At 39.3% G+C, this 12,403-nt stretch overlaps 1 protein-coding gene across 6 annotated transcripts in view; it reads right to left on the reverse strand.

The window, feature by feature from the left end:
- The window catches only part of TAFA4 (TAFA chemokine like family member 4), a 201,215-nt gene that overhangs the window by 142,241 nt on the left and 46,571 nt on the right, over nucleotides 1-12,403 (reverse strand). For 4 of the 6 annotated variants that reach the window (XM_003811588.5, XM_055110130.2, XM_055110131.2 and 1 more), the window contains exons 2-3: nucleotides 10,256-10,391; nucleotides 5,828-5,943 (exon numbers count right to left, since the gene is read on the reverse strand). In XM_003811588.5, the coding sequence (XP_003811636.1) occupies nucleotides 5,828-5,943; nucleotides 10,256-10,269 (130 nt within the window). In that variant the 5' untranslated portion in view covers nucleotides 10,270-10,391. Of the gene's footprint in view, nucleotides 1-5,827; nucleotides 5,944-10,254; nucleotides 10,392-12,403 lie in introns of those variants that run through there. The other 2 variants (XM_063602811.1, XM_063602812.1) reach the window with 2 other exon arrangements.

The raw sequence follows: 12,403 nt of genomic DNA on the forward strand, positions 1-12,403 counted from the left end.
GAAGCCGAATATGAACACTGCATATAATGTGTTCCTTTCCCTTCTTATTAAAAGCTGAGCCCATCAAGATGGCACTGAAGAAATATAATATGGGGTACAAGGGAGGCTAGTGGAATCCCTCACGATGGAAGCTTTTAGCATTCAAAAAGCTGAGCTGGTACAAAATGAGTAAGTATTTTCACAGTCCTTCCCAAGAGGTGGAAATGGAGGTCACCTTGACAGGGTGACAACTCTCCTCAGCCTAACCGTGTCATAGCAAGACTGAAATGGAGACTCATCACCACTCACATCAAACTGTACCTTGATAGGAGCTAGAGTCAAACTTCCAGTTTTTTTTTTTTTTTTAACTTCTGAATCATTTGTTCTCATCTTTGGCTGCAGGTCTGAGTAATCAATAGTACGGTTGTTAAATAATACAGGTGCCTGCTCTCTACTTTGTAAGGTTCAGATGGAATCTCGCTACAGTGGGCCCTCTCTGTGTTTTTCGTGCAAAAACTCCCCAGGGAGAGAATAAAGTAACCACTATCTTATGGATGCCTTTTTCCATTGCTACCAAAACATAGGCCCTTTAAACCATTCCACAGTCTTTTCTTTTTCTTGCTCATAAAATAGCGTATGCTATTGTGGAGTTGCCTGCATAGCAATACATCCATAGATTTACTGAAATAACCATTCACTGGAAGTGGGACAGGAAGAAGGAAGATGGAGAAAAGTACAGGAGAAACCATATTAAAACAGTATCATCAGGTTTCACTTACCCCAGTGGGTAAGTGCTCATTATTGATCAAAATAAGTTTGCTAGTCGGTAACTTTAAGACTTAATGGTTGATATCACATGCATAAACACACACACACTGTCAAATTACTTTTGCCACTTCCCTCTCCCTAAAAATATGCTCTTGCAGAGAATAACAGCATAAGCTATTCATCAGGAAACAGAACTCTTCCCCATTCTTTATTACTTGAGGTTACGAATCCCACTTACCTGGTACTTTTTCTAAATTTAGTAGTCATTTGTTTAAAAAAAAAAAAAAGAGAGAGAGAACTAAATAACTAAATAAAACATAAAAGAAATTAAGTGAAATAAAGAGACATAAAACAATGTGCTCTATGACTGACCCATGAAAATTAAAATAACCCATAATTCCAATCTTTAAAAAAGCAACATTAAGACCTAACTCATTATTAGTTCATGGTACTTATCATAGTAGGCTCTAACCACATGCGGCTATTGAGCACTTGAAACATGGCTAGGGTCACATGTTAAAATGATAATATTTTGAATATATTGGGTTAAATAAAATGTGTTAGTAAAATTAATTTCCTCTGTTGCCTTTTACTTTTTTCAGCGCAGCTTTATAACATGCAAAATTACATGTGGCTCTATTTAGCTATGATAAGCCTTGCCTACCCCCTAGTGTCAGAACTTAGGCAATGCAGGCAAATCATTTTTCAAACTCATCTGTGTTAAGTACAATTCATTTCTGCCAGCAAAGTACAAATAGCCGCCTGTACATACAATTTTATCATTTTCACAAATGTTATCTCAAATTTAAGCCTCAGAGAGACTCCTGTAGTAGATGTTATATGCCCCACTCAGTTAGTATTTTTGAAATTACCAGGTTTATTGTAGAAAATTAGAACTAAAACAGCATATGCTATTTAGTCAAGAGTATTTGCAGGGTTCCTATAAATTTCAGCCATCATAGGGGACAGAAAACATGGGATCAAACTTGGATGCAACAACTGCTCTTCAAAAAATTTACCCTAAGTTAAAAATAACATAAACCACCAAAACACACAATCACAACATGCATATTTTGCATAATCATTTATAACAGAAAAAAAAAACAGAAAACCTAAATTTCCATAAATTTGAACAGTACAGAACCTCTACAAAACAGATAACATTCAAAAGAAGAAGACAGGTCTAAATAAGGATAACTAGCATTTGAGCACTCACTAAGCAAACACAGTTCTCAGCATTTCCCAGGTATTAATTGATTCCTTATTATAACCGTGAGACTTATTTTTTATTATTTTTATTATTCTCATTTTACATAGAAAGAGGCTGAGTCCCGAAGAGGTTTCATAACTTGCCCAAGAATGAAAGAAGAACTGAAGCAAAACTGAAGCTCATGCTGCTTCCTCTGCCATGAGTAATAAAATCTTTTGTCTCGGGCCGGGCGCAGTGTCTCAGGCCTGTAATCCCAGCACTTTGGGAGGCCGAGGTGGGTGGATCACTTGAGGTCAGGAGTTCGAGACCAGCCTGGATAACATGGTGAAAGCCCACCTCTACTAAAAATACAAAAATTAGCTGGGCGCTGTGGTAGGCGCCTATAACCCCAGCTACTCAGGAGGCTGAGGCAGGAGAATCACTTGAACTTGGGAGGCAGAGGTTGCAGTGAGCCGAGACTGCGCCACTGCACTCCAGCATAAGTGACAGAGGGAGACTCCATCTCAAAAAATTAATTGATTAATTAAAATAAAATAAAATCTTTTGTCTCTGACCCAAGCATCTCATGCCTTCTGCCCAGCATCCACGAAACTATGACCAGCTAACCTGTTAGCTTGCAAGGAGGGTAAAAGCTCAGACCCTTCACAATTCTTGACATCTAACTACTTCCCAATCACTGAGACATCCTCTCTACAGCAGATTTAGGTCAAGGCCAGCAAATAAAAGGGCTGTCAACACCCTTCTGGGTCACTCTGTTCCCCAGCTTGTTGAAGCCTTTCTCTCCTTAAGGTTGAGGTGAAACCTCAGTCTTCATAGAGCAACTTTCTTCGCCACAGTCAGCTTACTAGAACAATGAAAAAACAAGCCTTTTTCTCTTATACATGAGAAATCTTCAAACCCTGAAGGCTCTGACCACATCTACCTACCCATGCTCACAGTCTTCAGCCGTTCCTGGAATGCGAACCTTTCCACGCTCATTCTAGATGCCTCCAAATGTGAAAACAGCTGCCATTTATGGAATGTTTACTATGTGCTAATCCCTTCACCTACTTTTCCTTATTAGTTATCCCAATAACTCCAAATAAAATAGGCGTGGATATCATTCCATTTTTACAGATGATAAAACAGGTTCAGAGAGGTTAAGTGGCCTGGATAAGGCCACACAGCCAGGATGTACCAGAACCAGAATTAGGTTTGACTTTAGACCCCCCAACATTTGATTTCCTTTCCTGCCTCATTTCCAGGTGTGCCCCAGTTTTTCCAGGGACTTTATGCCAACAGATTTTATTAAATAGTCACCAAGCACCACAGCATTTTGTGGAATTGAAATAGTGCAGTCCAGGTTATATTCAAAGTTCTCTAGGGAAATGGAACTATTAAAGTGAACGTATAAATCAATAGCACCCAAGTTCTCAACTTTCTCAGCTCCATCAGAAAACTAGCTATGACTCCATCTTTAAAGGACAAAAATCTGAATTTTTGAAGTCTCCTAGTATTCACAGGAATAAATCTTAAAGTTGTAAGATGCTTTGTGTCCCAACTACTCGTGTCTATACCAGATGAAATTTCTAGGAAGATTCCTAAATCTTTAATTCCACAGGAGTTGAGTTTCCGAAACTTCCTTCCAGAAGGCATCTTTCCACTGCACAAAACTTATTTGCTACCCTCTTGTGGGGAAATGATGCACTGCTTACAGCCAAAAAAAAAAAAAAAAGGAACAAAACGACAAATTGCTAGTTGAAGAAATAACAAGAGTTAGCCCTGGCCTCCTTTTAAAAGAAACGAACCTGCCATTTGGCCCCTTCACCTTTTCTACAGCTTGAAGCTACACAGTCCTATATGTGTACGTGATCTCCTGCTCAATTATGATGGAAAATAGACTTTAAAAACAACAAAAGCCGTCTTTTGTGTTCTTTAGTTGCTTAAAAATACTACCTCTGGATTCTGTGGAAATGTATTAATGTCATTTGTCTTCAAGAAAGAGTCTCACCACCCAACCTGTGAAAATAAGGTGGGTTTTCATTTTGGTTTTTTTAATGCTTAAACTAAAATTAAATCTCTGATACACACCTACCATAACACCCATCTCCCAAAACTGGGGGGAGATTCCCACCTTTCTTCTGTGTCTCTTAGCCAGGTAGGTGGAGATAGGGTTGTAAAATACCTCCTTGTTTACACACAGCAATCAACATCCACTCTTCTAATCCAAGCCATAAAAAGCATCCAACTTCTAACTAGGGTTTCCTAGTGCCACCATTTCTTTAATTGGCCAGCACTAACCATGAAGCCCATGGGACAGTGCCAGGAGCCTCTCTGGACACTCAGACACAGCCGTCTGCAGGTAACACTCTGCAACTTGCTTCCGCTGTCAGACTTCCTATAATATACCCACAGGAGAGTGAAAATCTGATCAGAGTTTCTCAGGATCTCGGTGCACTGCCCCAATTAATTCTGGTGATCCTGAGTTCTCTATCAGCTGAGCACTAAACTGGGACAAAAAATGCCACATGGACATTGCAAGGATCATGGACTTTTATTCCCTGAAGATCATTAGAGAAAATTTATAGCATGAATGGGAGTGGGTGGTAATCCCACTGAAATGCTTCACCTGTCAACTAATCTGACTCTTAAACTCCACTCAAGAAGAGAGATAAGATTGAGCACCTCAAACACTATCCTCGTGAACAAACTCATAAAAATAAGCACAGCACAATAACCAACTAGCTGTGGGCACTTCACAGCAGCCAAATGGTATTGATTTTATGCTGATTTGCTGAAACTTCAATCATTTTTCTCATCTTCTTGGAACTGTCACTTGAGGAGAGAAAATTGAGTTGTGTGAGATTTTAAAAATTATCTTGAGCCTTAAATTATGACTAACCTTAAAATATCAGAATAACGAAGTGGGAAGTATGACATGTTATATATTTGGTGGTAACAATATCTCATGATGTTTCTATACACAAGACCTTTGGAGACAGAATTTATAATTCTGACCCATACGTGATTTAGGGTTCAGGCATCACTCTTTCCCAAAGAAGTCAAAACATTTCTGGCACTGCCATGCCTCAGATTACCAAAGCTGAGAGAGTAAATTAATTGACAAGTCCATTGACACATATGAATTATTCAGGAAAACACAATTTACTGGGGAGTTTCCACTGTGTCACTTTAAATGTTGATGTAAGAAAGAAAGGACAGAAACACACACACACACAAAAAACACACAAACTGATCGGTAGCTGATGGTTTTGATCTTGCCTTTAAAAATCAGCAATGCAGAGATATGAGTTTCACTAGAAGTTATCCGAATGACTGCCTCTAAATCTTTAGACAACACCCATTTCAAGTCCCTTATGAAAGTTACCACAGCTTTTTCTCTTTTCTTTTTTTAAAAAAATCATGTAGCATATTTTCTCCACATCTCTCAAAAAGATCTTAAATTATCTGACTATTCCCTTCACTAAAGCCCTGTAAGTGTTAGTTTAAGTTTATCATAAAGATGTTCTACTTCTAAGGAAGCTGCAGGAGTGGATGGATGGATGGGCAGATGGACTGACATGTATGCACACACACACACGCCAACCACACAAATTGCTGATGGTTTTCTGGGATTCCTTGAGAAAAACTGCTATAAAAATAAAAGTGTGCCCAAGAAAACAAAAGTTTTTAAAAGCCTGAAAAATATTTTTAAAGGACTCTTAAAGCACTAAACCATTAAACTGTGTTACTCCGCCATATTTCATGCTTCCTCTAGTTATGTACACACCATCAGAAGCTCACATCAGTTATCTGTGTCTAAAATGTGGACTCTGACATTTGGAGGGGTTTTATTATCTCAGCAGTGCATAATGAGCTTAAAGGGCTTACCTGCATGTCCCCGGAGGTGCTGGCTTGAGGCGGACATCAGCTTACAGCACACCATTAACACGTAGGCTAGAAAGAGCCAGTGCGACAGCAACACTGACTTAGCACAGACTCTCATCCTGGAGGAAAAGCAGGGCTGGAGTCAGTGAGGGCTGAGGAAGGCCAGACTCCCTGGCAAGCACCATTCTAGGAAGGCGGGAGAAAGCAGGGGCAGATCCCTGGAGCTGGAATTCCTTTCTCCCAAGAAAACAGAAGACCAATCAAACCTTATTTGCACTTAGCATTAACTAAATTTTCAATAAAAACCTTTGATAATTAAGAGTTTTCCAAGTTAGCACTATGCATCAGTGAGAAGCTTATTTATGAATCTGCAAGTTGTTGCCTGAGTTACCCTAATAGAGCATGGGGATTTTATTCTATTTTATACCATGAGATGTAAAAGCAACACACTTAGAGCCAGATCCAAATAAAATATATATGGTTTCTGGATCTGAAAGAATCCATGGAGATTTTGCACATGTGGTCCAAGAACTTTCTGCTGGTTTCTCTGACTGTACCCTAAGGCTTTCTGGTCTGGAAGACTAGGTTCATAGTTGATTAAACCAATCTCAACTCCTCCTTTGGGAAGGAGTATGGGCAAATACAGGTGAATATAAAATAAATTTAACTTCGTATGATGGACAGTATCAAAACAGTTGCTCAAAAACAGTTCAGTTCACATGACAATTCAGTTGCATGGTCTATTCTAAAACAAAAGAGTAAAAAAAGGAAGATATCAAAAACATTATTCCCAGCTGCCTAATTTTCTGCCATTTTATAACATCAGAAGGGAATTAAGTAGATAGAACTCGAGTAACTTTTTTTTGTTTGCTTTTTTTATATTAACTTTTGAAGCAAAACTCACGGCATTTGGCATCTGAAATTCCGGTGCTAATAGGTTCTTCCTTACACATGCCTCATGGCATCTATTATTACCACAATGGATCAAAGAAACCCCTGTTTAATATATGCAAATGTATACACACTTATGGGCCGACAATAAAAACATGGTACCTGAGTTTGGCTTCTTGCCTGAGTCACACTATAGGCAAGACCCCTAAGGAAGTCCTATAAGGAAGTATCTCCAGCTCCCAGCAACCTAGCAGTGCCTCTACCAAAGTCCCAGTCCCCTACTCCACGAAAACACATCAAAGCCTCAGGGGAATTGAATGCCCACACCATACGCTGAGGCACACACATGTTCTGCTGCCAACATTCTCTCTCCGTGACCTCTCACAATTCTGTCAAATAGATCTTGTTAAAGGGTGTATTGCTCATTGATTTGAGATTTGGTCTGCTTTTTAAGTAGCCAGGCCAATCATGTTTGAAGAACTTGGTGTTAAAGGTAACAAAAAGCACTGGCTTCTTTTTGCCCTTTTAAACTGTTTCAAAATGGTTTTAAACGGCTATGTTGGGTAATTTGCAATGCAGCAATAGAAAATTAATCTTTCATTTATGTGATGCCTTGAAATTGTCCCTTTTGGGGCCACTAATTATGACAAACTGGAAGCCAGGGTATCTGATCCAGCCTGCAAATGTGTTTTGTTTGATCTGTGCTTTAAAAAAAAAAAAAGAAATAAATTGAATTGGTTGCCAACACATACAATGTCCAGATTGCAAATCAGAATCCAGATTCTCTTGAAAAATTATTCCTGGCATCCCTGGGCTCACATTTCCACATGGGAGTAACAGGCTGCCATGGTCGCAACTGCCCCTAGAAGGGTCTCCACAGTCCCTCCCACTAGTCAGTACCTTGGGCCCAACCAGCCCAACTCATTTACATGTGGCCATTTGAACTTCTGATCCTTGGGTAAGAGGAATAAGCCTTTGTAACAAATAGATTGATAGCTGATACTGGGGTAATAACTGGAATTTTAAAACATTATGTGTGAGACAGAGTGTTACATTAACAAAAAAAAATCATCCAATACCGGAATTTGAGCCTCTGGACTTCCCCCAAATTATGTGATTGATAATACCATCTAGAACTCAGGTAAGATCCATGTATTATTTTCTTTGCCACCTTTCAAGCTGTTTCTAGAGTTTCTGTCCTCTTCATGTGTGTACACTGAGGTGGAGATGGAAGGCATGCTTTGAGAAACGAAAGGCCCCTCAAAGCAGAGAGGCTCCATGTTTCTGTGTAAGTTTAGAATGTTAGCAATGTCTGAAGCAAATTACCAAACTTAGAAGTTTAAAACAACAATCTATAGCCATACTACCCTCAACCCACCTGATCTCAGAAGCTAAGCAGGGTCGGGCCTAGTTAGAGCTTGGACAGGAGCAGTGTGAAACAACACCAATATATTATCTCACAGTTTCTGTAAGTCAGGAGTCTGGCATGTTCTGGCTGGGTCTTCTGCTCAGAAACTCACAGGCTAAAATCAAGGTGTCAGCTGGGTGTGTCCTCATCTGGAGGCTCAACTGGGGAAGGATCACTTCCAAGTGCTCTCAGGTTGTTGGCAAAAGCCATTTTCTTGGGACTCTTTGTATTCCCCGTATTCTTGCTATCGACCAGGAACTGCTCTCAAGCCGTTCATGTCTTTGCCACATGGCCCCTGCACGTGCTCCTTCATGGTTTGAATCTCTTCCTCCAGGAAAGGCTCAGTCCCCTTTTAGGGCTTATCTGATTAGGTCAGCCCCACCCAGGATAGTCTCTCTTTTGATTAACTAAATTCAGTGTATGTGAAACCTTAAAAACACCTGTGAAATCCCTTCATCTATGCCTTACAGGTGTAATATAATCAAAGATGTGAAACTCATCAAAACCACAATGCCACCCACACTCAAAGGAAAGCAATTAAAATATTTAAAATAATGCCCCACTGTTGGCAATAATTGAATGAAATATCTCTAATACAAAGAGAAAGAGTTTAACTTGATAAAACCATAAATTGATCGATAATTTGATCATGTGTGTCAAACGTTTACAATCCAGCAGATCACTTATAGGATTTAACCCTAAAGAAATAACCAGCAATGTATGGGACTTTTTTTATTGTTTATACTATTGAAAATGATCTGACCATGCATGGTGGCTCATGCCTGTAATCCCAGCACACTGGGAGACCGAGGTGGAAGGAATGCTTGAGGCCAGGAATTCAAGGCAGGAGTGAGCTATGATTATACCACCACACTCTAGCCTGAGCAAAGAGTGAGACCCTGTCTCAAAAAAAGAAGGCAGGGAGGCAGGGAGGGAAAGACAAAAAAAATGATGATCCAAATGTTTAACAGTATGAGACTGGTTAAACAAATTATGACACAGCCACAAGATGGGATGTTCTTCAGTAATGAAAGTGATATTATAAAATGAAAATAAACAAGTTTATTAAAAAGAAACAAAAGTTTATTTTAAATATATGAATTATATGACAGCCTGGGCCTGTTTTGCCTTCAGATCCATTCCTCCCGCTTCCCCTATATTGAGGGCTGGAGGGCCCTCTAGGCTGCATTTCCCAGGCTCCCAGGTCAGCTGGTTACTGGCTGGGTTCAGTCAAGGAAAGGCAACAGCTGGAGCCTGGAGAATAGGAAAAGGGATAGGCCAGGACATTTCTCCCTGCCTTCTCTGTCTTTGGCAGGATCTGTGGGGTGGCCATCTCTCCACCATGGCTCCAGTTCCTGCCAGAAGGGCCCACTGTGGTTCTAGTTTCCACCCTAGTTTCCTTCTTCTAGGCACTGCCTCCCCACGGTCTAACTGCTTCCATGGTTCCCAGCCAGGGGATGGCAGTGGCTTCCTGTGTATCTTCCGCTCAGTTTCTCTGACTCTCCCATCATATGTATAACCAGTCTCCTGAATTCACTTCCCACTGGACAAAAATGGAAGTTGGAGATAATTCATTCCCAAGACATGCAATTTACCCAAGCTCACAGAGCAGTGAAAAAGCCAGCAGAATGGTTTCTGTTTTCCTGGTTGGATTCCAACAACAAATGCATTAAATCAAAAGTCTCAAGGGCACACATTCCAAATCCTGGGCAATGATCCCTCATCTATCTTCTTCTTACGTGGACAATTCTATGTAACAAGTTGCTGGGTTAGTAGCAATAAGTTCCCTGTCTCTAAAACAAGTATTCACTTAACAATAGCTCAACAACCATTCCGCCAGAGAAATGCCAGGGCAGAGTGGTAGGGTTGGGGCCAGAAAGCTCTTCAGCAATAGATTTGTATTTCCTCATTTTTTCCCCTATTGAATAAACCAAAGTACTATTTTGCAAACTGAAATAATTTTCATTTCACAGATGAAAGCTAAAATGAAAAAATCAACATTTCCCCAAATTCCCAAAAAGTGTAAAAGCAGGCTTCTAAAATGGATCATCAACTCCAGGATACTCACTTTTGCTAAATTCCCAATACTTTGTAAAGATATCATGTCCAGGTGAATGTTAAAATAATCTTACCTTGGGGACCTCATAAGATGTGGTTCTAGTCAAACACACTTATTCCAGGATATATTTCAGAGTGACTCCAAATTTCCATCTGTTGCTAGAACCAATCATTTCTGCCATTCCAAAAAATTATCGTAGCTCAGAAGACCTATGTTAAAAAGGCCAAAAAAAATAAAGGAATCAATTAGCATTTTAATGTTAAAATGAAACTAATTTCCAGTAGCAAAACAATGGTTTTTAACCATGACACCTGCAGTTTCAGGCAAGTGGCAGACAGCCAAACATATCCATAGTTGTAAGGTGTCCTACTATTAGGGAGGAAAAGATAAAGAATTCTACAGTCATTAATTAGCCACATATTAGTTAACACCACATAGTTGTAAAGAACTTTCTGCAGCAGGAAGGGTATTCAAAATTTAACAGAGGGTCCCAAATCATTTGAAATGCACAAATTTCACTCTCCCATTTCATTGACCATCAGGAAAAATGGAAGTTAGAGGTAATGCATTCCCAAGACATGCAATTTGCCCAAGCCCATGGAGCAGTGGAAAAGCCAGCACGAAGATCTGAATTCCTGGATTTGTGTGACATAAGCCTGAAGATGATGCTAGACAATCTATGAGGTTGCTTTTTGAAAAAATATTAATAGGACACCAAGAGAAAAAGTGTTTCCAATATAATCCACCATACCAAAATATAAAGAACACTTGTGAATACTGTAGTTGACACTCCCTCAATGCATAAACCTAAAAGGATTTTTCTACTTAGTGAACACATTTATAAAAGGACTCAGATGACCCTAAAGCAAAGACATCTTAAGAAAAAAACAGAACATGAAACTATACCATTTGTAACGATGCTAAGTTAAATACATCCCTCCCAGTGGTAAAGATCAGAGAAAAATTATGATATGTGTTAATAAATATTCAAGTTTCAAATATAACATAAAAATGATTTTTGAAATGAAGTCTAATTACTTTAGAATCCTGTAGAACCAATTAAGAATTGACCACCAAGCACAACTGAGATTTTTCTCTTAGATAACCCAAAGATAATTCCACAAGTTTGATTAGAGAACACTTTCGGTGATAAATTTGAAGACTCACCACTTTGGGGCTGCATGTAAGAGAGTATGGGCCTTGAGTAATTAGTTCAACAAGAGAGAAATGGCTTTAAATAGCTGTATAAACATGAGTTGCTCAGAAAAAACAACTTGAAAATGTTCATCTCCCAGATCCTCCAACTTTATTAAGTGTGTTTGTCTTTACGTCCACCCAACGGCATGATGTGACCTTCTGCTATCAGAAAGAACTACACAATATAATTTATCAGAACTCATCATAATGAACTCCCCACATACTGGAAACCAAAATGACCTTTCCTGGCTAATATTTATCTTATTTTCTTCACACAAAAGGAACCACTGGGTATTCTTTTTTCAATTCATTAAAGAAATAGATCCATCAGTGGAAAGTAATGTGATCTAATAGTTCATACGCCAGACAAGAAGCCAGGAGTTTAATTTTAGGCTGAGCAGTAACTCATTCAGTCATATTTTCCCAGAGTGTACCTGAGGCACTTACTTGAAAGAATTAACTCTTTCTTGTCATGTCTTAGTCTGTTTTCTGCTGCTGTAACAGAACAGAAATTGAGTAATTTACCAAGAAATTTATTTCTCACAGTTCTAGGGGCTAGGAAGTCCAATAGCACAAAGGCAATTAAATTTCAACATGAGTTTTGGAGGAGACATTCAAGCCATAACATTCCACCTCTGGCCTCCCAAAACTCATGTTCTTCTTACATACAAAATATATTCATTCCATCTCAATAGCCCAAAAGCACCAATTCAAAAGCCCAGTGTCCAGAGTTCCATCTAAATCAGATATGAGACTCAAGATTCATCCCACCTCAAATGTCCTCCAGCTGTGAGCCTATAAAATCAAAACAAGTTATCTACTTCCAAAACACAGTGATGGAACAGGCATAAAACAGACATTCCCATTCCAAAAGGGAGAAATAGAAAAAGAAAAGAAGTAACTGGTTCTCAGTATGTCCAAAACCCAACAGGTAAAACAACATCAAGTCTTAAAGCTGGAGAATAATGTCCTTTGGCTCTGTATGTCCTGCATCCTGGACATGCTACAGCAGGAATTAGGTGGC

Source organism: Pan paniscus, chromosome 2 (assembly GCF_029289425.2).
Source record: "Pan paniscus chromosome 2, NHGRI_mPanPan1-v2.0_pri, whole genome shotgun sequence".
Classification (NCBI taxonomy): domain Eukaryota; kingdom Metazoa; phylum Chordata; class Mammalia; order Primates; family Hominidae; genus Pan; species Pan paniscus.